This window comes from Sinohyriopsis cumingii, chromosome 9, assembly GCF_028554795.1.
Source record: "Sinohyriopsis cumingii isolate HCF-2022 chromosome 9, ASM2855479v2, whole genome shotgun sequence".
NCBI lineage: Eukaryota > Metazoa > Mollusca > Bivalvia > Unionida > Unionidae > Sinohyriopsis > Sinohyriopsis cumingii.
In genome coordinates, this window is record NC_142969.1 from 10,195,511 (window position 1) to 10,220,364 (window position 24,854).

Here is a 24,854-nt window from a genome sequence, read left to right on the forward strand (position 1 = left end):
TTTTGTTCTAGGACTGTGTGGCATAATAATCCCTATGTTCTTGCGTTGTTACCATTACAGTGCAGACAGACTGAAATGTGAACTTACAAGCCCTCTTTGTGTGTGTTGTACCATTTCTTCTTACCACATCAAAATACTGAGCGTCACAGTATTGGTTCGCGTTTTCAAGCTGACCATTTTTTTATATCTCACTTAAACATTTTAACACAAACACTCACACTCACATCGGTAGAGTCAGAACAGATGTGTTACAGTATTGAGGGGCATGTTATCTTTTTTTTTTCAAACTAATAAATTTGGGGTTTGTATGAAGTAAAGAACCGAAAGTACAGTGAAACTCAAGGATGATGACCCAATCTGTCTGTCTATTGATGCGTGTATTTACTTAAGAAGAAATATGACCTCTAAAACACAAAAAGATACGGCAAGCATGATTAGAATGAACATAACGATGCTTTCCTTCACGCCCGTGTAATTTAGAGCTTCAATCCTCTTTGAAGACAAACTTGGTCTCCTTTTGTAGGGCTTGAAATAATAAAAGACCTGAAAAAATCTTAAGAACTTTGCTATAGATAATTTCATCAACAGACTAAACAACATAAATACCGTTACAACACTAGAAAGCCTTAAATCTTCTATCAAAAAAGAAATGCATCAAAAAATTAAAGATTAACGATAACTAACCAATGAAACCGAATTTAACAAAGGCAGTGACATGTGAAGAAATGGCTCTCACTTTGGAAAGGTAGGCGAATGTACTCTGTCATGCACCATCAACTTGAAAAAAAATTATAAACAGAGAGAAACCTGAATTCAAAATTCAGTTGTTTTTTTTCTTCAAAATTGTTTCGTTTCTTTTTTCTTTTTTTGGAACAAATCTAAGCACTAATATAGAGTGGAAAAGGGAAAATGCACATACAAGCTTTGATATTTCTGAAAAAATGAGGGGATATTCCTAACGTTCATAACCACCTGTGGACTTGGACTTGTCTGTGACTTATCCACAAAACAAGATGTACATATTTCTGGTCAAGCTGCAAGTGTGTGCGTGTTTTTGAAAATGGTAAAAATTGGATATACAATTTTCTCGTGACACTTATAAAGTGAAGAGTCTGTGCAAGTGTCAAAAGCCAAAGTCATATAAGTTTTGTATTTTGTACGGCTTGTAAAGATTTCCACTTTAGAAAATGTGAAGTATCACAAGTTATTATCACAAACAGAAGTGGAACATAGGGGCTTGCAAGAAAGAAAATAACCCAGACAGTTGGTGTCATCAAGAGTGCTAGAGACGGTACCCGAACTTGCTTGCTTGCTTACTTGAATTAAAGTGATTTTCGCTCTAATGGAGCATACATCACTGGTTTAATAACGCACCGCGTGATTTTTAATTACTCCTGGGGAAGGAAAGAGAGCCTCATCCCCCAGGCTTTTATGTACTCACAGACTACTTTTAAATTTAGCCACTCAGGCGTAGGACTAACTACTCCTTAACAACCTGACTGAAAGGTTTTAAACATGAGTGGGAATAGTCTCATCACACACTCATTTTTCTGTCCGAGCGTGGTAAAGGAGGAAAAAGGTGCTCAAAAAGACAGCCATGGGTGTTAAGTACTCAACAAAACGCTAGCCCGTACTTATTTCAAATCAAGTCCCGTTTTTGCTGATGGACAGTAAAAAGTACCAATAATGTGTTAACCACTTGTGCAATTAGTTCAAATCTAACGAGTCTGTTAAATTTCCTACTTCCTAACATATCTATTTAATATTAGTACTTAGTGTACATAAAAATAGCCATAGTGATCTTATTTAAATTATTATGTCTAAGAGACATATACCAGTTTGGTCACTGTTAGGTTTAAAAAGTTAAGTTTGTTGCGGTGTTCCAATGGGTCAAGTTTGTTTCGAGAATAGTTTAGTCAAGGAGGGATACCAAGCCAAATATGGTTCCCTAGTTAATAAAAAGCATCCTTTTGGAGCCCTAAAAAAGGCTGTTTTTTCTGTTAGAAGGTAACACGTCTCTCTTTTGCTTTCACGTTCTTTCCCGCACTCCTAGTCTCATGATTCTTGATATCAGGAGATGCGTAGCCATGATGGGCGGCAATGTAAGCAGCGCCTTCTACCAGTTGACTGAGAGGGTATCCAATGTAAGTTTGTCTGTAGAATTGGGGAAGAACTCTGACCCTAATCCCCATTGAGAAGGTCTTGGTTTAAAGGTGTCTAGAGATTTGTAGGCAACGTATTGTATGGCTCTAATAAACTACGCTGCTTTGTTGACGTCATACAATGCTTGATCTAGTCCCATTTCGGTGTGCTTCTCAACGAGGGTCAGCGTCCCCCTCCTCCTCCTCAACCGCCTCAATTTCCTCTTCTGGTTCTGATACTAATTCTTTAGTTGAGGTAGATAGTTTCAAATCCGCTGCTATGGTGTCTGTCGCTGTTATTGTTGTTGTGGTTGTTCTTTCAGCTGAGATTGCCTGTAGTATCGGAGTGAGAAAAGAACGTTGTTGTTGTTGTAGGGTTTAACGCCATTTTTCAGCACGCGATAGGCTATACATGGCGGCCAGTATTAATGGTGGAGGAAGAACCCGGGAAAAACCCGGAAAGAACCACCGACCCACGAGAAGCTACTGGCAAGCTTTCTCACATACCCACATTAGCCACCGACCCACGAGAAGCTACTGGCAAGCTTTCTCACATACCCACATTAGCCGAATCCGAGACTCGAACCTACGCAGACAAAGGTGAGATGACAGTGATCCGTAACGGAGAGCGCTTTAGACCGCTCGGCCACTCGGGGCCCCAGAAAAGAACGTAGTGCCTCCGATAATTACATCTGAGTTTGCCATACCGTTTGTCTAACATAATTGGCACTTTGTTTTGCCACCACTCTTTCCGGGGCAGGTTGTTTGTTAGGTATAGTCGGATGTTGACTAGATGTTATTTGTGTTCTCGAGGTGGGAGGAGTGCTAACTGGCTAGGTCTGCATTTCTTGCTCCCGCTACTGTTGCGTATATTTCTTCCCTCCACACCGAGTTCTGGGCCTAATTCTTTTAATTTCGTTGTACCCGAACTTACATTATCAATATTATCACCAACGAAAAAAAAAAACAAAAAAAAAAAAACGCACAAACCTAAAAGAAACACTCACTCACTTTTTTTACAGAACATTACTATTTTTAAAATTTTGATAAGCGACGGAAACGAAGGACTTAGAGTCGCACTTTCTAACCAAGATAAAGAAATCATGTGCTGATAGACTCACTTCTGTTTTTTTTCTTCTAACTGACTAACATATCATAGGCAATGGAATGTTATTTCTTTTCGAGAGTATGGGGTAGCCCTGAATTTTTTTTTGAACTTGAAGCTATGGCGGTCGCTTAGGTTATAAGATTGCGACCTCCTCTGAGGACAGGCTTTCTCACAGGATAAGGTCTGCTTCTTCGGAAAGAGAAGAAGAACTCTTTGGTGTCGATACAACTGTTGACAAAGCCTCTGTCAGGTTCATGCTGCTGCTGTTGCTGCTCTCTCTGCTGTTTATGAAGTCTGTACTTCTCCTTCCATTCTTCTTTCTCCTTCTTGAATTCCTCCTTGAAGAGCTCTTCTTTCAGGTCTTCAGTGACTTTTAGCATTCTCACATTTTCTATCTCTTCTGGCTTCGGTATCAGACTGTGTCTGACCCTATGCAAATTCACGTAGGCTTCGTTTAGCTTAGCTAGTTTGGAGCACATCTTCGTAGGAGGATGAGTTAACAATGGATGGGCAGACTGGAAACTTCCCCGGTTCTTAAAGTCAAAGCGCGGACGTGAAGGAAAACATTGCTACACGGTTTTCTAGCCGGAACGTTCAAATAGTGTTATGGGAGGGATAGAGAGAAGTCAAAGAGCATGAATCAACATTCCTATAGCCAAACAAACCACAAAGGCATTTTTTCTTCAAAACACAACATTTTTTTATTCATACTAACAATCAACTATAAATTTTTTTTAACAATAATCCAACACTATAACATCAAACATTTTTTTCAAATACCAAACATTTTTTTTAAATTCACACTCTACTTTAAACAGGGCTGACAACGTTGTGAATGAAATTGTGATTTCCACTGTTGGAAGTCATTAGGCCATTGATGGACACTACGTTTCCTAGCTTGAGACAAAAGATAAGCATAATGGTCACAGAACCATCGATCTACTTTCACATCGTTTCTAGAAGAAGAACGAGGATCAAAATGAGTCACTAAATGTTATAAAGAATAGCACAGGCTGCAATGATGCAGAAAATACACACAGTACTGTCCACACACCAAGGAATATGTGCCTTGTTATTTCACATTATTGAATCGTGTGGTCTGAGCATTTCTTCTCATAAAGTCAATGATATCGTCTTCCAAAGGGGCAGTCCATAGGAATCAAAATATTCCACACATCCTTCTTGAGGAAAGTAGACGGCTACCCAGTGGGTTCCTGGGAGATGACTGTCGTCCGTGTTGATCACATAAGCTTGATGGTTTTGAGGTGTGCAATGAGGGAGTTCATTTTTAGCACAGACGACAGGATTCCAAGAAGCAGTGTACAAACTGTGGTTCAAAAGGTAATAAAGTTCTCAGGTATCCATTTTTTTTTTTTTTTTTCTTCTTCACAGGTAATGATAAGTGATCAATTCGATCCTGACTTTTTGCTTGAAAATGTCTGACAAGTAACCGTTTCTTCGCCTTGTCTCCCAACTCTGATCCAACAGAGCTTCGATGCGATGGATCTCTTGAGTTGTTAATGGAGGACAATAATGTTCACGCAAGCCTTTATACCACTGTTGTAACACGTCTTCTTCCGAGATGAGACTCCAAGCTTCGTCCAGATATTCGTCCAGTTTTTCTTCTTGACTCAGCATCAGGCATTTATCGTGTTGAATTTCACTGGGATGATCGTTATGACATCCATAGCAATCTTTCTTGATCAATTCCTTAATTTTTTTTCTGTCAAGACTATAGCATTACAGGAAACTAAATGTGATTCTTGTTCTGGCCATCTAGACTTCATCATGATGACTTCTTCGTCTTTGTCTTGGGGTTCTCCTTCCTCAGGATCTTCACATTCCATGTCCAAAGAATCCCTACTATGCAAACATTGATAAAAGTCTTCCATGACTTCTAATAGTCTAGAATGACTTCTCTCAAACTGTTGGTTTATATCGTATTGTCCAATTCAGCATACAGGATGACGTTCACCGTATTATCTGCGCGTAGATTTTCTGCAAACTGAAATTCCACACGCATCTGGCCGGATTTTATAGGGTGAAAATGTCCCTCCTCGCTGTCTTGACTTACAATTCGTTAGAGAACCGTTTTCGAAAATGGAATTTCACTGTAACTTTCCCTTTGGAAAATGGAATATTTTGTCCCAGATCTCCTTTTATAGCAATGTTGACAGTGTCTAAATACGACTTACTGACGGGCAAATAGTGAGGATGTACAAATTCACGGTGTACGTGATAGGTGTTTGCACCTTCCTGGTCATTGTTTGTGGTACTATCCACTTTGAAAGGAATGACACGCAGTAACGGAACAGAGGTGTGTCCCACCACGTTGTACTCCACCACATCGGAATACACAAAGATCAAATTAAGTCCTTGGTTCATTTCTACCGGGTTTCCAAAAGCTCTGTAAAAATCCATATTACTTTTGATCTTGGGGTTCATATTGTTTGCGACCATTTCTGCATGTCCACCCAAAATTTCAAACAAACTACCATTGAACGTGAGGGACAATGTGTCCGTATCTTGAAATTTGATCACGAGACGATGAGCCACTTTATGGTACTCAATCTTCACACTTTTTTTGGCTCTGTTCAGTGCTTTGCCAAAGGCTAAGTTGAACCTGTCCGCAATAGTGTCCACCAAATGTTCACCACTAAAATAATAACCTGAAGGAATTTTCAAGGTGTAGATAATGAAGGCTGGATTGCTGGCTGGTCTTGTGTCCCTTAAAAACCCGATTTTGTTGATTTCTTCCTCCTATTGGGCATTCAGGATTTCCACCTCGAAAGTGTTTTGCTTTTCGGTGATGTTTTTGATTTGTGTTGGGTGAATGATTTCCACTAAAGCCACTTCCCAATGGGCTTCGTGATCTAACTGGATGGTCTGAGGTAATTTGACCGTGTAACAGGACAACGTGTTCTTGGGAAACACCTCCATGGAACTGTCACTGGGTAAGGTTAAGTAAAATTGGTTGTTATTGCTCATAATTCCAGAGTTTTGTGGCTCTCCGAGGCGATACTGGAAGTTAGAGGAGTGTCTCCGCCCAAAATGGGGTTGTTGTTGTTGTGGTTGTTGTTGTTCGACTGGTGACTGGCACTGGCACTGGACACTAGGTTCCCGTGGTTCCCGTTCGAGGAGAATTTCAGGGAGGGATTGGGAAGCAGGTAACCGATGTAACTGCTCAATACAATGGTCCACAAGTGTTTGTCTCCTTGTTGCAAACTCAGATTGGCAATGGATGCACCGATGACACAATACACCACGAAGGTTTGGCAGAAAAAAAAGATTTGCGTTTTAGGCACACGTTTTCCATACCACACCCACAAGGGTTGTGTTTGTAAATCTTGCAGAGAAGAATTGGGTGAAGGAGTGATCGCAGTAGTTGAATCTGTGTGAAAGGCATGATGGTCACTTCTTTTTATAGTGCGAAGCGTCGATGCAAGAATCAAAACTGGGTGGATATCCTTTCCAACGTACTTTGACTTATTTGACACGTCGTTTGCCCACTTTACGGTTTCTGCGTTTGACAATGCCTTTGATGTACACGTCGCTTTTTTTGGTGACACGACTTGATTTGAAATAAGTACGGGCTAGCGTTTTGTTGAGTACTTAACACCCATGGCTGTCTTTTTGAGCACCTTTTTCCTCCTTTACCACGCTCGGACAGAAAAATGAGTGTGTGATGAGACTATTCCCACTCATGTTTAAAACCTTTCAGTCAGGTTGTTAAGGAGTAGTTAGTCCTACGCCTGAGTGGCTAAATTTAAAAGTAGTCTGTGAGTACATAAAAGCCTGGGGGATGAGGCTCTCTTTCCTTCCCCAGGAGTAATTAAAAATCACGCGGTGCGTTATTAAACCAGTGATGTATGCTCCATTAGAGCGAAAATCACTGTAATTCAAGTAAGCAAGCAAGCAAGTTCGGGTACCGTCTCTAGCACTCTTGATGACACCAACTGTCTGGGTTATTTTCTTTCTTGCAAGCCCCTATGTTCCACTTCTGTTTGTGATAATAACTTGTGATACTTCACATTTTCTAAAGTGGAAATCTTTACAAGCCGTACAAAATACAAAACTTATATGACTTTGGCTTTTGACACTTGCACAGACTCTTCACTTTATAAGTGTCACGAGAAAATTGTATATCCAATTTTTACCATTTTCAAAAACACGCACACACTTGCAGCTTGACCAGAAATATGTACATCTTGTTTTGTGGATAAGTCACAGACAAGTCCAAGTCCACAGGTGGTTATGAACGTTAGGAATATCCCCTCATTTTTTCAGAAATATCAAAGCTTGTATGTGCATTTTCCCTTTTCCACTCTATATTAGTGCTTAGATTTGTTCCAAAAAAAGAAAAAAGAAACGAAACAATTTTGAAGAAAAAAAACAACTGAATTTTGAATTCAGGTTTCTCTCTGTTTATAATTTTTTTTCAAGTTGATGGTGCATGACAGAGTACATTCGCCTACCTTTCCAAAGTGAGAGCCATTTCTTCACATGTCACTGCCTTTGTTAAATTCGGTTTCATTGGTTAGTTATCGTTAATCTTTAATTTTTTGATGCATTTCTTTTTTGATAGAAGATTTAAGGCTTTCTAGTGTTGTAACGGTATTTATGTTGTTTAGTCTGTTGATGAAATTATCTATAGCAAAGTTCTTAAGATTTTTTCAGGTCTTTTATTATTTCAAGCCCTACAAAAGGAGACCAAGTTTGTCTTCAAAGAGGATTGAAGCTCTAAATTACACGGGCGTGAAGGAAAACATCGTTATGTTCATTCTAATCATGCTTGCCGTATCTTTTTGTGTTTTAGAGGTCATATTTCTTCTTAAGTAAATACACGCATCAATAGTCAGACAGATTGGGTCATCATCCTTGAGTTTCACTGTACTTTCGGTTCTTTACTTCATACAAACCCCAAATTTATTAGTTTGAAAAAAAAAAGATAACATGCCCCTCAATACTGTAACACATCTGTTCTGACTCTACCGATGTGAGTGTGAGTGTTTGTGTTAAAATGTTTAAGTGAGATATAAAAAAATGGTCAGCTTGAAAACGCGAACCAATACTGTGACGCTCAGTATTTTGATGTGGTAAGAAGAAATGGTACAACACACACAAAGAGGGCTTGTAAGTTCACATTTCAGTCTGTCTGCACTGTAATGGTAACAACGCAAGAACATAGGGATTATTATGCCACACAGTCCTAGAACAAAACAATGCATCACCCGTTGTAAGCCATTTCATTGGCTATACTTATTTTCTTACCGCGTTCACTTCGAATTGACTTGAGTAGCTATTCACACAGTGACGAGAATGGCCATGCTTTACTGGGTCTATCCTATAGGCGATTTATATAAAAAAATATTTTAAAACATTAAACTAATGCACGAACAATGGTTCCATGGGCGATCCCATGGAAATTGTGTCCGTCTTATTACAAAATACATCAACATTTAATTTAACCGTGCAGATCGCTAGAACAAACCTCTGATCATATACATTTTGAAAAGTGTTGTGTGACACAGATCGCCGTTGTCGCTTGGTGTCTGCTTTCTTCTTCGAAAAGAGATCGTTTCGTCTTGACTATAAAAATTTAATTTGACTAAGTTTTACGCACTACTTGAACTCATACATTTCACGTTATAGGTGTAAGCCGTCGTTCTCAGCTTTCTGGAAGTTCGTTTTTGCGTTTCTCAGATGTGATACTATTTTTTATGGACCGAACGAAATTTCTTTTGGCGTGAATCAGGACTCGTGGTTTTGTAGCATAAATGGAGAGCATTGATGAAAGCTCAGTTATGTCGTCTTCGAAATCGCTGACACGGATCTGAGCTAACACTTCAGGTTTTGTGTGAGGCGATACGGTACATCATTGCCTTTTACTTCCTCAATGAAATCGTTTCATCTTATTGCAAAATTACATTGGACACTGGAATTCAGAGTGCCCTACGAGAAAAGAGAAGAAACAAAAACAAGACGAAACAGAGAAGAGGGATTCAGAAGAAGAAGAAATTGAAGATGATGAAGAACTTGTGCCAGTAAAGACATGGAAATGGAAAAATTGACAATGTGAGCCGATGCGTTGGCCCTGATGTGAAATTTCATACTACCTTCTAAAAGAGAATAGACCAGAAAGAAAACGTAAGTGTCTCTTGGTCTTGACATTGTATAATAAGGATGGCGTGTTTTATTTTTACTCACACTTTATGAAATTGTGCTCTTTCTCCTCTCTCTATCCCTCTGGATCATGTTTTAGTTAGAATTGAAATGGAAGGATGTTTTCCTTCACGCACGCTCTTTAGGCATGCAAGTCCGTAAACAATAGTCAGTCTATTCATCCATCATTTTGTGTCTTGATGTTTCCTAAAGCACACACTGATGCCATAAAATAACGGGTTAAATGGGTTTTGTAGTGTTGGGAGTGGGGGAGGGTGGAGTGGGGTGTAGGTGTTTGGCAGAGTTGGTCATTGCAGGTGATGGCTTAGGTGCTTTCAAAAAACTTTTTCTTCTTCACTCTGTGTTGATGGAATATGATGGGTTATTTTCTTCACTCTCTGTTGATAGTATATATAAAGGGTTATTTCTTCACTCCGTGTGGATAGTGTATAATGGTTTTCTTCTTCTACCCTCTGTGGTGTGCGTGCGTGTGTGTGTGTGTGTGTGTGTGTGTGTGTGTGTGTGTGTGTGTTCGCGTACGTTGTGTAGATAGTATATTTGGTTGGGTTATTTTTCTTCCTCCCGAGTGTGTATAGTATATTTGGGGTTTGTATGCGTTAGCGACCTTGTGTGGATAGTATATTTGGGGTTTGTATGCGTTCGCGTATGTTTGTGTGGATAGTTTATTTGGGGTTTGTATTATCTCCCCTCTGTGTTGATAGTATATTTGGGGTTTGTTTTTTCCTCTTCCCTCTGTGTGTGTGTGTGTATGTGTGTGTGTGTCTGCGCGCGTATGTTGTGTGTCTGTCTGTGTGTGTGTGTGTATTGGTCTCTGTTTGTCCCTATAAAACTCACTTTATCCCTATCAGATACACTCTACCTACCTACCTACAGTAGCGCGTATTCAGGTCAGCCACTTGCAACACTGTTGCCATTTATCCCCTAGTGTTCAGTACAGTGACGTCACTGACGCTGGAAATTTTGAGACTATAAATATCAACTTGGGGATTTCCACATTTTGTAGCTATACATATATACTAGAATTCATAAACAGGAACGTCACTCAAGCTGAGGCTTTAAAAAGATAGTGGGATTTTCCAAAGGAATAACCCACAAGTTGGAGCTATAAATAGATAGTGGGATTTCCTAGGAATTTCAGCTGATTATAGATACATAGGTATTTATCCACGATCGTCACAGAAGTTGATATTGTAAGTAGTTACTAATTTTATCCATTTTAGTCTAAACCATTGTAACTTAATTTTCGGGGATATGTTTTTTTTCCTTTAAATTCTGGGACAATTTCGTCATTTTAGCGTTACTTTTAGTCACATCCATTTTGTCGTTGAGCATTTCCTTGATTATAGCTATTTATAGCATCATTACAATTATGCAAATTTTTGAACACCCCAGCAAGATTTCAGGTCTTGGTAATGCTTTATATATAAATCTCACGCTTGTACTAGTGTATGTATGTTTCTGTCTCTGTTGTGTCTGACCCTCTACCATCATTGTCCCTAGACAATCCCACCATGTTCAATTCCCCTTGACGCTATAGAGGCCCACCATGTTCAATTTCCATATGTTAAATTCCCCTTGACGCTAGACAGTCCCACGATTTATTCCCATGTTCAATTGCCCTTGACGCTAGACAGTCCCACGATTTATTCCCATGTTAAATTCCCCTTGTCGCTCAACAGTCCCAAAATCTATTTCCCATGTTAATTTCCCCTTGTCGCTAGAGTGACCCACGATTTCTTCCCATGTTAAATTTCGATTGTCGCTAGAGTGACCCAGGGGTCTCTGTAATGTTAATTCCCATTGTCGCTAGGGTGCCCCCATTTACTACTACTATTTTACCTATCTTCATCCCTAACGAGTACCTTTCAGATGTGACATATTTGGTTGTAATGGAGGGTTCTGTGTTTTCGCCTCCTTTTATAATCAAACATTAAAATCACCTTAAAATATACGAATAGGAAGCAAAATCCTTTCTGTGATTATATTCAATGAAATATTTTGTTCAAATAGATAAACAACATGAAATTCGAACGGTGTCTAATATATTGGCATTTTTAAATCAGAAAAAGTAGATAAATTAATAAAGTATGCAAATTAAAGCAATATAATTGCGTTTTAATGACTGGAAAATATACCAATATGCGTTTATCTTGTGTAGAAACAAGGTCGCCATCGAACGATTAATAACTGTTTCAAATTCAACTCCAGGTTTCACTTACATTGACAGTTTTCATTCTAGTTGGGATACAACTTCAAACTAAATTACATCAGTACATTTGAAATTATTACATAATCTAAAGGCACTTTATATAAAAATCAGGCGCTGTAAAACTGTGTCCAATGTTAACCTGGTGGAACAACAAATATAAGTGGTCAGGATGATAACGAGAGGTTCATGGCCGTTGAAGTTTTGTCGCAGAATGCATAGTAGGCCTAGTTCGAATAAGGTACGCCTAGTTCGAACAAGGTACGCCTAGTTCGAAAAATGTACACCTAATTCGAAAACTACACCTAGTTTAAAAAATGTAAACCTAGTTCGAACAATGTACGCCTAATTCAAAAACTGTACACCTAGTTAAAAAAATGTAAGCCTAATTCGAAAACTGTACGCCTAATTCGAAAACTGTAGGCGTAATTCGAAAAAATGTGCGCCTAGTTAGAACAAATATGCATTAATCGCAATATATACCACTTCACTTCCCTTTCTTCACAAAGCTTGTTTAGAAGTGTCCCAACGTGCCATTAAATAATTAATAAATATACATATATTTAATGTTTGGTGTTTAATCAATTCATCATTTTGAATTCACATTCAGTTTTTTGGTATACAGTGAAAACCTACTCTCTCTCTCTCTCTCTCTCTCTCTCTCTCTCTCACACACACACACACACACACACACACATATATATATGTATATGCATATATGTATGTATGTATGTATATATATATATATATATATATATATATATGTTGTTATGTATATTTGATTTAATTATATCTTATTTAATATATATTTATTTAAATTTAATTATTTGTCAGCTTTATAAAAAAAATTCATTACATGTTATTGTTATGTAACTTTATTCACTAGAGATGATCCGTTTTTCAGAAAATAATTTGACATTGACTGATAGTTTATTAACACCAGGTGTTGATCTAAATCCTGACCTCGTTTCAAAATTTGTAGCAACCATCGTAAACAAGTTCAATTTTACTTAAAATGATTGTTTGTTAACAAGGTCATGATTTGACTTCGGGTTTAAGATGTAAATAATGCTTTTATTTTTTATTTCTTAGAATAAAATGATTGGTTTTGGTCAGGGTCACAATTGGTATACGTGACCTTTAACAAGTACGTAGTTTCTATAACCTTCGAGAGCATAATCACGTGACCCCTTGTTTACGTTTACAATACGATATATCCCATGTTTTGGAGAGAATTAATCTCATTTGTATCTGGGCTTTTTCTTACACTAGAAGTTGTATCTTGTGCTGTTTGGAGTTTTTTTAAATTACTTGTATTCAAAAGTATTAATTCTTATATTGTTTTGGGAAAATACTTGTGCTCATGTAATGTGGAACAAGGACAGGTTTTTATAAAAATATATGAGAAAACGGAGCGATGATTCTTGTTTCTTCAAGGAAATATGTAATTCAACACTACATGTTTCACCATACGTCATCGTCTTCCATCATGGATTCTTCGTCGGGATTCGAACTTGAAATCAGTAGAATATTTTGTTATTAGGACTACTAAAATTTTATTCGTGGATTAATCTTGGATTGTTTTTCATGTGATTCCATAAAACTGTAAGTTCATTTTTATCTTTATTCTTACGGAATTTTTCCAGGGCGGTAAATTATTGTATTTTTTTCAAAGCTTGTTGTTTTTACTCTTTCTTGTGATACTGTTTATTCGAGCCTAAACACGCGACATAATAATAATGATAGCTTCGTACATATCTTGTGTCTCGTGTATCCATACAGGCCCGGTCCTAGGGTAAGGCGAAATAGGCAACCGCCTTATGTTCCGCGCTTTCAGGAAATCAACTCCACAATGCAATTGTTTTTGCTTGGGACCCCGCTCATTTTTTATGCTGCTTGGGCCCCGCCTGCTGCCTTGTACCCCGCACATCCTAGGCCGAGCATATCCATGGGCCGGGCCTGTATCAATACTTTATTTGGATCGTTAGTCCGTTTCATTATCCCTTGCCTCAGTCTCCTTTTTATTTTGTTCTTTATTTCTGTTGCATGAAATGCACAATGGTGACCTTTCTGTTGAACAAGAGGCATATGTGTAGGTACCGTTTCTCAAATACTATCTTAAGAAAACAGCTTCTATCATTGTTTATTTTTTTAAAAATATTGACTTTAAAAGTTGACCTGGACCCCACATTAATTACATCAAAATGTTTTAATATGACGACTTCTTCAATATCTGAACATTTTGACACAATGCGTTCAACGGCAAAAAAATTCAGTCACTTTGCTTAAAATATTCTTCTTAGGAGAAGATGAGTTTTTTTACTTTCTTGACGTAGTAGTATGAGTCTTAGCATTGTATGAGAGAGAGAGAGAGAGAGAGAGAGAGAGAGAGATCACAACTACTAAAGACATATAAACGTGTACTCGTAATTCCACAGTACATGCAATATTTTCCCTAAAATCCAATGTAAAAATACTATATATTATATGAAGCGGTTTCATATGCAGCCGCTATTTTTAAAAATATATGAGTGAAAACCTTGTTCAGTTCATTAGAATACATTTGGTTCTTTGTTTTGTTTATTAGCACACCTCTGGTTAACGGCTATGTTTGCAAATATGTCGGTCCAAAGCAGTCGCATCTATATTAAAGTCCAGTTAGTAACGAAGATGTTCTTTCCTAGATTTATATTACTATGTCTACTCGTATATTATTGTCTACTCGTATATTACTGTCTACTTGTATATTACTGTCTACTCGTATATTACTGTCTACTCGTATATTACTATGTCTACTCGTATGTTACTGTCTACTCGTATATTACTGTCTACTCGTATATTACTATGTCTGCTCGTATATTACTGTCTACTCGTATATTACTGTCTACTCGTATATTACTATGTCTACTCGTATATTACTGTCTACTCATATATTACTATGTCTACTCGTATATTACGGGGGATGGGAAACAAAGGAAAAGAGACTTAAGGTTAAGTCACAACACGGAGAGGCGGTGGCGTCCCTAGGGGGGTGCGGGGGGTGCGGATCGCACTGGGTGACACCATCTCAGAAGGGTGACACCAAAATGAAAAATTGCAAATTTTACAGAGCACACACTGCTCGGTCTAGTCGGATTTCATAAGCGGATAACCGATCATAGTTAAATACATGACTAGCAGGAACAGCAGTGGCGTCGCTAGGGGGATGCGGGGGGTGCGGACTGCACCCGGTGACACCATCAGAGGGGGTGACACCAAAATGACATTACTAAGGATTCTGTATGGTCTGTTACGGAAGGAGGACCATGGAGGTGACACCATGAGCTACCGCACTGGGTGACACCAACCCGAGTGACGCCACTGCGGAGAGAGGTTCAGATGAGTCTAGAACAGTCTTTGAAAAATAATACCGAGTTGCATGAATAGTGAACTTCATTACTTTGAATAAAAAGTAACTTGAAAAGTATGCAAAACTGAATCATTGGAAAAACAGGGACAATAAAGGAAATAATAGAGTAGACGGAATAATTATGGCATGCAAAGAATAGTTGCGCGCAGTCTCAACATCTCAAAAATATAATAACAGAAGTTATGGACTTACTGTCAGGCAAAAATCAACTGAAAGTACATTTCTGAGAGAGAGAGAGAGAGAGAGAGAGAGAGAGAGAGAGAGAATTGCCAAAGATAGAATACAACCACAACATATAATTATAACACTATCTCCGACTGCATCAAATAAATCTAACGCCGTAAGACTGCATCAGAGAATGATAACGCGTTGTCAGACTGCATGAGATGAATACAGTGCTGTCTGACTGGCGTTCGAGTGCCCCCTTCACATAAATCGCTATTTGCCTCACATGCTTTTTCATTTCATCGATAAATTTAACACAGTCTATACGCGCAGTTATCAATAACTTATCAAACTTCCGCTGTTAATTGCTGAGTTACGACTGGGGCTGTTAAATATGATGTTCTAAATATCAACTATTCAACTAAAACAGTTGATTTGGGTTAGTGGTATATACTACACTCTGTGTCAGATAACTTGATGTAATATCAATATCACATAGACTGGATATACAAGTTATGTTGTTTTTTATGGGGTCGAAACATATAATCAGCACAGAGTCGATTGATTGTTTATTTCGTATCCAGCTGTTACTATTGCACCAAAGGTTTACACCAATTTTGTAACGAAATGATTACGAAAATACACACATTGTCCTTTAAGTCAGTGCTAAAATAAACATTAACGAAACCTATTGAAGAAAATATGTCAGAGGAAGTCTGACATAAGTAATGAAAACGTAACAACGTTTAGACAATGTTGCAAACCAAACACAAGACGTATCGTGCTTTCTTTGACTGTCACATAATAAGTCATGCTGCAAGCCAATTTTGGGTTCCTCTTGTTACGTCACAATTTCGCGTGTGCGTATTCAGCTGCTTACGAAAAGTTACTCGGCTGTTTCCGTGGTCACATTTAGGTGGAAATTTAAAGTAGCCGTATCTCTTATCCGGTGAATGAGTGCGTTAAGTCTTTATAATGCACAATAAATGTCTAACAAACTGATCCCCAGTTGTAGTGTATAATATTCAGGTTTACCTTCAAAAGAGAAATAAATACTTTTTAATAGATAAGAATAAGGTATCAATGTTTCATCTTAAATAATTCCCGAGTTCACAGCATGACAGGGTGATATGGAAATTACAACATTATAAGCGAGTATTTATCTAATGAAACAGGTATTTAACTGTTAAAATACATATATCTTTTCAAATGAATATTTCTATTTTACTGCATATCACTCAAGAGTTTTGTTTAAGCATTGTGTTGCGAAGTCCTGTCATGGCACTACAATTAGCGTCATTATGTGTGTTGGAATAGGTGACACACGCCTCTAAAAATACTATCAATTAAGCAAAATAAATACCTTATTTATTCCCACGCGTATTTTGAAGAGAGACAAACTCTGTTTATGTTCGAATTAAGGAATAATGACTTCATTGGGCAAATACATTTTATCATTGTTTAAGTTCAGAAACTTAAATCCAAGTATGCCAGCCTAAATCGATTCAGGAAAGTGTAATTCAGTATTATAATTTGACAGAAATCCCGTGTGCATCGTCTGCAAAAAAAATGTTGTTTGTTATATTTGCATCTCTTGCAATCAAAAACTCGTTTTACGAGTTTAACTAAAATTCAAATTAATTGGAAAAGTTGCATCGATGTGATTTGTTGTTGTTGTAGTGCATTTTGTGAATGCAGCAAGTCACAAAGTTAAGTGCAAGGAACAATAATCCTTGCAAAGACAAAGAAACCCCTTTTCCAATTCACAAATTCAAGTACCAACGAAAATGTTTGTTTTCTCTCAATCGCAATCCCAATGATTGATGTGCACAAAAAATGAATTCATTCAGCTATTTCAGTCCCCACCCTGTGAAATAAAATACTCCAGTAGCTCATTATCAAAGTTACGTAAAATCTGAAATACACTCAAATTGCATTTTTCAATTAATACCTGTGTTCTGAAAGGTAATACATTAAATGCATAATAATCAGTGAATAAATACAAAAACATATAAAATTACCAAATATCCATACAAAAAGGTGGAAAAATCTGTGCGCAGTAATTGTATATGGTGTTAGTACGGTGGCATTTGCTTTGTATCTCATAGGCAGAGCTAATAAATCGATATTTGCCTCCAATTTCAATCACCAGCTATGTATGAACTCAATCAAAGCTTTTAGCTTGTAAGCAGTGCCTCTCTTTTATCTAAATTTATTTCCTTTCATGGTATAATATTATTCAGTTTTCAACTATATATATATATATATATATATATATATATATATATATATATATATATATATATATATATATATATATATAGATATAGATATATATGTGTGTGTGTATGTATGTATGTATGTATGTATGTATGAATGTATGTATGTATGTATGTTTGTATGTATGTATGTATGTATGTGCGTGTATGTGTGTGTGTGTGGGGGGGGTGTATATGTGTGTGTGTCAAATATTCCAAAGGTATATAGAAGATCTGTTTCAATCCTGATTCTTGAGGCTGAGAATAAAGAGATTAGAAACAGAACAGTTGGTCAATTATATACTGTGTGCCAGACACTATCAATATAAATTTTGTCAATAACATGTTTGTCACTATTATATTGATCTAAGTGAAATGAGGATGCAAATTATTGGACTTGTTACCTTTTCTCCTTCACTTAAGAAAAAAGAAGACCCCCAGCGTAATATTTCCTTTAAAATATCTACAGTAATTACAGTACATATTATTTATTCTTTTAATTAAGATTGCATGTCGAACCTATTTAATGATGTCTTATTCATCAACTTAGGATTTGTGTCATATTTAATATTGCACAGAAGAACGTAAGCATTTAAAGACAGTCTGGTTTAATAGTGAGGAAAAAAGAATTTAACTGAAGACAGACTGGTTTAATAACGAAGGAAAGAGCATGTGCATAAAGAAAAATAGACTGGTCTATACTTATACTAGTTTCGTAGTATCACTTGACAATTGACGAAGAGACCACGTTCGCACAGATTACGATTGTTTAAACCATCGTTAGAGTTGGAGCATGGGTACATCGATGTTTGACATGCTGATATGGTAAGGCTATAGATAAATCGATGTTTGACATGCCGATAGGGTAGGACTATGGGTAAATCGATGTTTGACATGCCGATAGGATAAGACGATGGGTTAATCGATGTTTGACATACTGATATGGTAAGGCTATAGATAAATCGATGTTTGATATGCCGATAGGGTAGGACTATGGGTAAATCGATGTTTGACATGCCGATAGGGTAAGACGATGGATTAATCGATGTTTGACATGCTGATCGGGTAGGGCTAAAAATAAATCAATGTTTGACATGCCTGTGTAGTAGGGCTATATATAAATCGGTATTTGACATGCCGTTAGGGTAATCTATAGATAAATCAATGTTTGACATGCCGATAGGATAGGGCTATAGGTAAATCGATGTTTGACATGTAGATATGGTAGAGCTATAAATAAATCGATGTTTGACATGCCGACAGGGTAGGTCCATGGGTAAAGCTATCTTTTACTGAATAATAAACCCTTTAAGTGGAAAACAGCTATTACAAGAAGAAAGACACTCACGTGTTTCAAAGACGGATCTTTAAACTGTTATAGTAAAGCAAGACGAAAAGTCGTTTGCTATTTAAGATATATTGTTTATTTTGGAGGAGAGTTTTGTCACTTTTATATATAATGCTGATGCCTACACACTAGAAGGCTAAAACCCTCTTTAAATCAGGAAAACTAAATGTCGATTAATATTATAAATTAGTCACAACATAAGAAATTAATTTTATTGATTTCTAAATATTCGCAGAAACTGGCATGTGGCGTATTACACGCATGTGCAGTAATTGAATCTTGAGGTTAATAATGCAACATGTGGCTGATTCAGAAGTACATTAATGATATAGCCAATTATCTTCGCTAGTATATTGACACAAAACCGTGCGTACTTACAGTTCTCTAATCGTATCAAGTCTGTTACAACAGTAAACTGTGTATCGATGACAGGGGCAACGGACCTTGAACAAATTAATTAACGTTATATAGCGCAACATCAATGTTGTATGTATCAGAAAAAAGCTCAGTTCTGATGTGTTTTAGGGACAAAGAGAGTAATCAGCCTTTCCTGGCAATTGTTAGTCGTGCTTTCTGGATAAGATACCAACACTTGTTTTATCACATGGTTTTGCCTTCTCGTTCAATAAAAGCTGGTCGCGTTTGCTTTGTACAGAATAGTATAGAATGTAACCGTTTTTCTTTCATCACCAAATATCGACGATGTAAATTTGTTCCAAAAAATCTATATCAAAGGTGTTTGGGATAGATGTTATATTGAACCCTCGTATTAAACTTGTGTTTATCTTTATTTAGGAATCCTGTGACATGGTTGAAATTAAGCGGGACACGGTACAGATGTTTGCTTAATGCTGCAGTACTTGGTGAAAAAGGACATTACTGGAACATATTCTTTGGGTGAGTAACGATATTTATTTATGTTTTACCTAGAAATAGTACGGTGTGTCGTCGTCATTGTCAAAGAATAGACTACGTGGAGTTTAAAATAAATATGTATTTCAGATATAGTATCAGTTAATTCATTGCCAATCGAAGCATAAAGCGGGAATTTATAAATGTGAAAATCAGAAAGGAGGCACAAAAGTATGCGAAGCGAAACAATAATTTTAGAAGACAAGCAGAAAATTCTAATGGTTTAAACGTACGTTATCAAAAGATCATAAAAGGGGATCTACGACAAAAAACATGAGGAATTCATAGCACAACATTACAGTTCCGTTCAGTTCATGACAAAATGTATGGGCGATAATGCGTAGGATACGCATTATTTGAATTAAAGATAGCGAGAAAATATAAAATATTTTACAGATAATGAGGAAGAATTTTTTTATTCTGAAATCAATGTTATTACAAAATTAAGTATAGATAGAAAGAAGATACTTGATTGGGGAAAAGTAATTTTACAAAACTCTGTAATCCGGAAATGATATAAATATAATTTTTTATATCTTTATCCTGAAGAGTATGAGCAAAACTTATATGAACAGGACGATGAAAAAATGTGAATGATGCAAAATGATTGAGAAATCTGATGCAAATTTAAAGTCTAGGAAAATTATTAAACGATAGAAATACTACTGAATTCTTGAATTACATTAATTAATAAACGTTCAAACACTGACAGAAATACTACTGGATTCTTGAATTACATTAATTAATAAACGTTCAAACTCTGATAGAAATACTACTGAATTCTTTAATTACATTAAAATATTTTGGTTGACCTACTGAATTATTTCATGCAAATAGACTTCTCTCGTCGACGGAAAGGCATTATGACTTTCTTACGCAAAATAAGAAAGACCTTTATTTATTTTCTAATTGGATGCCTATTATTTTGTTAAATACAGAGTATACAACTGTGGGACGCGATCAGTGGCAAACAAGCTGACAGAAGAGTTACCTAACATTATTCATGATACTCAGACTGGGTTGATAAACATGAGGTAATGTCAGGATAATGTTCCATTACTTTGAGACGTTACAGAAAATGAATAACCTGAAAGCAAACATGGGTTTCTATTTTGCTCAGATGTTGAACAAAAGTTCGATAATTTGAGTCATTCTTACTGTTTTGACCTATCAGAATAATTAATTTCTGAACCTGTTTTTGAATAAGATGCCTTTAAAATGCTATCACAGTTGAAGCAGTCGTATTATGCATGACAATATGTTTAACACAATCTGATGCACGACAGGCTTGTCCATTCTCGCCATATTTATTTGTATTAGCAACGGAACATTCATCACGTGCATTTCGTTTATGACCAGAGTTCGTGGGCACTAATTGTTTGTCAAGGAAGTTAGAAATGTTCTTTATGTCGACTATGTTACTAATTTAATGTATTTCATTGTAATACAAGAATCTACATCAGTTTTAAGTTATCTGTATGAATATTTCTCGTCGTTGTTTCATGGACCACATTTACGGCGTGCATTTATTTTTTCATAGTTGTATTATGTTCTTTGTGTTTATTTCGTATTTTATATTTGGAAAAAGTATTTTAAAAAGAAACATTCGTAAAAGATAAAAATTTTATTTTATCGGCGTTTAATCCAGCGAAAGGGAACTGCTATTTGCCAGAAGATGATAAGGAAAGCTATCTGAGTTTGTTAATAACTGGCAACACACTCCAATACGTGGTTGAAAAGGTTTGAAACTTTTAGGCATGAAAAACTCGAAAAACTTCTTGCCTCAGTCCAAGCCATCATTTACATATAGGATCCAGCTAACTGGTTGATCGTTGTCTTGCTGAAATGAATATCTAATATTTAAAACATAGAACAAGTATTTGCTGGTGGAATTTAGCAAGTTTAGGTTTATATGCCATTATGATATTTCAATAGCACGGTTTATGACTTAAGCAGAGGTTACGTTGAGTGAGAGAAAGAAGGGTTGGTTGAAACGATGCTGGTGTGTACATTGAGGGAGAATGTATATCTGTGAAATCTCAAGTTTTGGAGAAATTAAATCCCGTTGAGGCATTTGCCTCTTATAGCTAATACTGATCAATAGTGATGATTCGGTATCGAGTACCCTATTATTGCTAATACTGATCAATAATGATGATTCGGTATCGATTACCCTCTTATTGGTAATACTGATCCATAGCGATGATTCGGTATCGAGTACCTCTTATTGTTAATACTGATCGATATTGATGATTCGGTATCGATTACCCTCTTATTGGTAATACTGATCGATAGTGATGATTCGGTATCGATTACCCTCTTATTGCTAATACTGATCGATATCGATGATTCGGTATCGATTACCCTCTTATTGGTAATACTGATCCATAGCGATGATTCGTTATCGAGTACATCGTATTGCTAATACTGATCGATACTGATGATTCGGTATCGAGTACCCTCTTATTGGTGATACTGATCGATAGCGATGATTCGGTATCGAATACCTCTTATTGGCAATATTGATCGATAGCGAAGATTTGGTATCGAGTCCCTTTGAGGTGGGAACGGGAGGAGGCCAGAATTTATGTTCCTAAGTGCTCGAGGATCCAGATATATTCGTCTTTGCCTGCCCCCCCCCCCCCGTGTGTAGTGATGGAATCTGTGCATTCCTTCATTAAAACTGCAATCCCTTCAATATTTATTTAGTTAAAACCATACTGGCAAATCACAGCGAATTGTATGGAAAAAATTGTACGTTCACGCTTTTTGTTAACCTGATGGCCATACTTTCTCACTTCAAGATTTTGTAATATTTCAGCGCATTGTTAGTTTCAAATATAGTTCGCTTATACAAAGAACGTTTCAATATAAAATTCTATAATAATTTGTTGTTGCACCCCCATCCCCATGAATTAATTATGTACTTCTGACATGCCGTTCGATAAGGAAGAGGGCAAATAAAGTAATAACTATTGTGAGAACAAAGGCTTATTGAAACGAGCAGTACATGTACAAAATTTATTCTTAAAGCGTCATAATATTTTTTTGAGGTCACCCTTGGAATTGTGATTACCATTTGGAACTACCTCTGCTATTTCAGCGAAAGTAAGCCGCTTATATATATCTGTATCGTAATGTACAGAAAGAAAAATAGATTTTGTTCTCAGCAAAAATAAATCAAACTTCCGATCACCGAAGTACATGTACAAAATTTATTCTTAAAGCGTCATAATATTTTTTTGAGGTCACCCTTGGAATTGTGATTACCATTTGGAACTACCTCTGCTATTTCAGCGAAAGTAAGCCGCTTATATATATCTGTATCGTAATGTACAGAAAGAAAAATAGATTTTGTTCTCAGCAAAAATAAATCAAACTTCCGATCACCGAAGTACATGTACAAAATTTATTCTTAAAGCGTCATAATATTTTTTTGAGGTCACCCTTGGAATTGTGATTACCATTTGGAACTACCTCTGCTATTTCAGCGAAAGTAAGCCGCTGATATATATCTGTATCGTAATGTACAGAAAGAAAAATAGATTTTGTTCTCAGCAAAAATAAATCAAACTATTCCGATCACCGAAGCTGTTTATACAATTGGAATGAATGTATAATTGGCTGAGGAAATACGAATGAAAACAAATTGTTCGATCGTTCGTAGCTTATTCTACCAATCCTAGTTAAGTAAATAACCAAAGTGTTCTAAATGGCAGCTATCGACATGCATTCAAGGCATGATCCGAAATATGACCGGGAAGTTGAGAATGCGTGATTGCGTTTCATTTTCACATGAAAAAAGCAGGTCATATAAAAAAGGAATTAAATCATTACCATCTCAAATTGTTTAATAAAAGTCATCTTACATTTTATATTTTGAAAGAAAGCAGTATGTGCATGTATCAATAAATGAAAGTCATCTTAGATTTTATATTTTGAAAGAAAGCAGTGTGGACATGTATCAATAAATAAAAGTCATCTTACATTTTATATTTTGAAAGAAAGCAGTATGGACATGTATCAATAAATAAAAGTCATCTTAGATTTTATATTTTGAAAGAAAGCAGTATGTGCATGTATCAATAAATAAAAGTCATCAGTGCCTTACATTTTATATTTTGAAAGAAAGCAGTATGGACATGTATCAATAAATAAAAGTCATCTTAGATTTTATATTTTGAAAGAAAGCAGTAAGTGCATGTATCAATAAATAAAAGTCATCAGTGCCTTACATTTTATATTTTGAAAGAAAGCAGTATGGACATGTATCAATAAATAAAAGTCATCTTACATTTTATATTTTGAAAGAAAGCAGTGTGGACATGTATCAATAAATAAAAGTCATCTTACATTTTATATTTTGAAAGAAAGCAGTATGGACATGTATCAATAAATAAAAGTCATCTTACATTTTATATTTTGAAAGAAAGCAGTATGGACATGTATCAATAAATAAAAGTCATCTTACATTTTATATTTTGAAAGAAAGCAGTGTGGAAATGTATCAATAAATAAAAGTCATCTTACATTTTATATTTTGAAAGAAAGCAGTATGGACATTTATCAATAAATAAAGATCGAAATATGTCATTGTTAGTTTAAGTTCATTTTGTTTTGCCATATGAAAAATAATTTTGTTATAATATGTGCAGTACATTTGACTCAATATTAACTCTAGCCGACTAAGAAAACAAGTTGAAAATGTGCGAAGTTCATATAAAAAGTGGAATCTGATCCTACAATATACACTAGTTTAGTTTTTTTTTACAGAATACATACATACATACATACATACATACATACATACATACATACATACATACATACATACATACATACACGCACGCACGCACGCACCCATGCATAGATACATACGCATTAAAACCTATATTAATTCTTTGATTCTTTAAAGCCTTCACTGAAGAAAAAAAATCCATCTTCTCTAATTATCTTACATAATTTTGCTTGATTTTCTTTGTCATGAACACAGAAACTATTTATCTCTCAAGGAAAGGTATTGGACGCCATATAATTTGGTAGAAGAAAGTTTTAATTTCATGGGTTGTGTGCATTCAAAGAAGACTGAAAATAGGTTCCTAACAAAAGTAATAATATCTTAAC

At 36.2% G+C, this 24,854-nt stretch overlaps 1 protein-coding gene across 12 annotated transcripts in view; it reads left to right on the forward strand.

The window, feature by feature from the left end:
- The window catches only part of LOC149791253 (FMRFamide receptor-like), a 549,532-nt gene that overhangs the window by 368,494 nt on the left and 156,184 nt on the right, over positions 1-24,854 (forward strand). For 3 of the 12 annotated variants that reach the window (XR_016423332.1, XM_089969741.1, XM_089969746.1), the window contains exons 1-2: positions 18,208-18,295; positions 19,614-19,715. Coding sequence is in view for 3 of the 12 variants with exons in the window: in XM_089969746.1 (XP_089825872.1) it covers positions 18,264-18,295; positions 19,614-19,715 (134 nt within the window). In the remaining 9 variants the exon portion in view is untranslated. The other 9 variants (XR_016423330.1, XM_089969739.1, XM_089969742.1 and 6 more) reach the window with 5 other exon arrangements.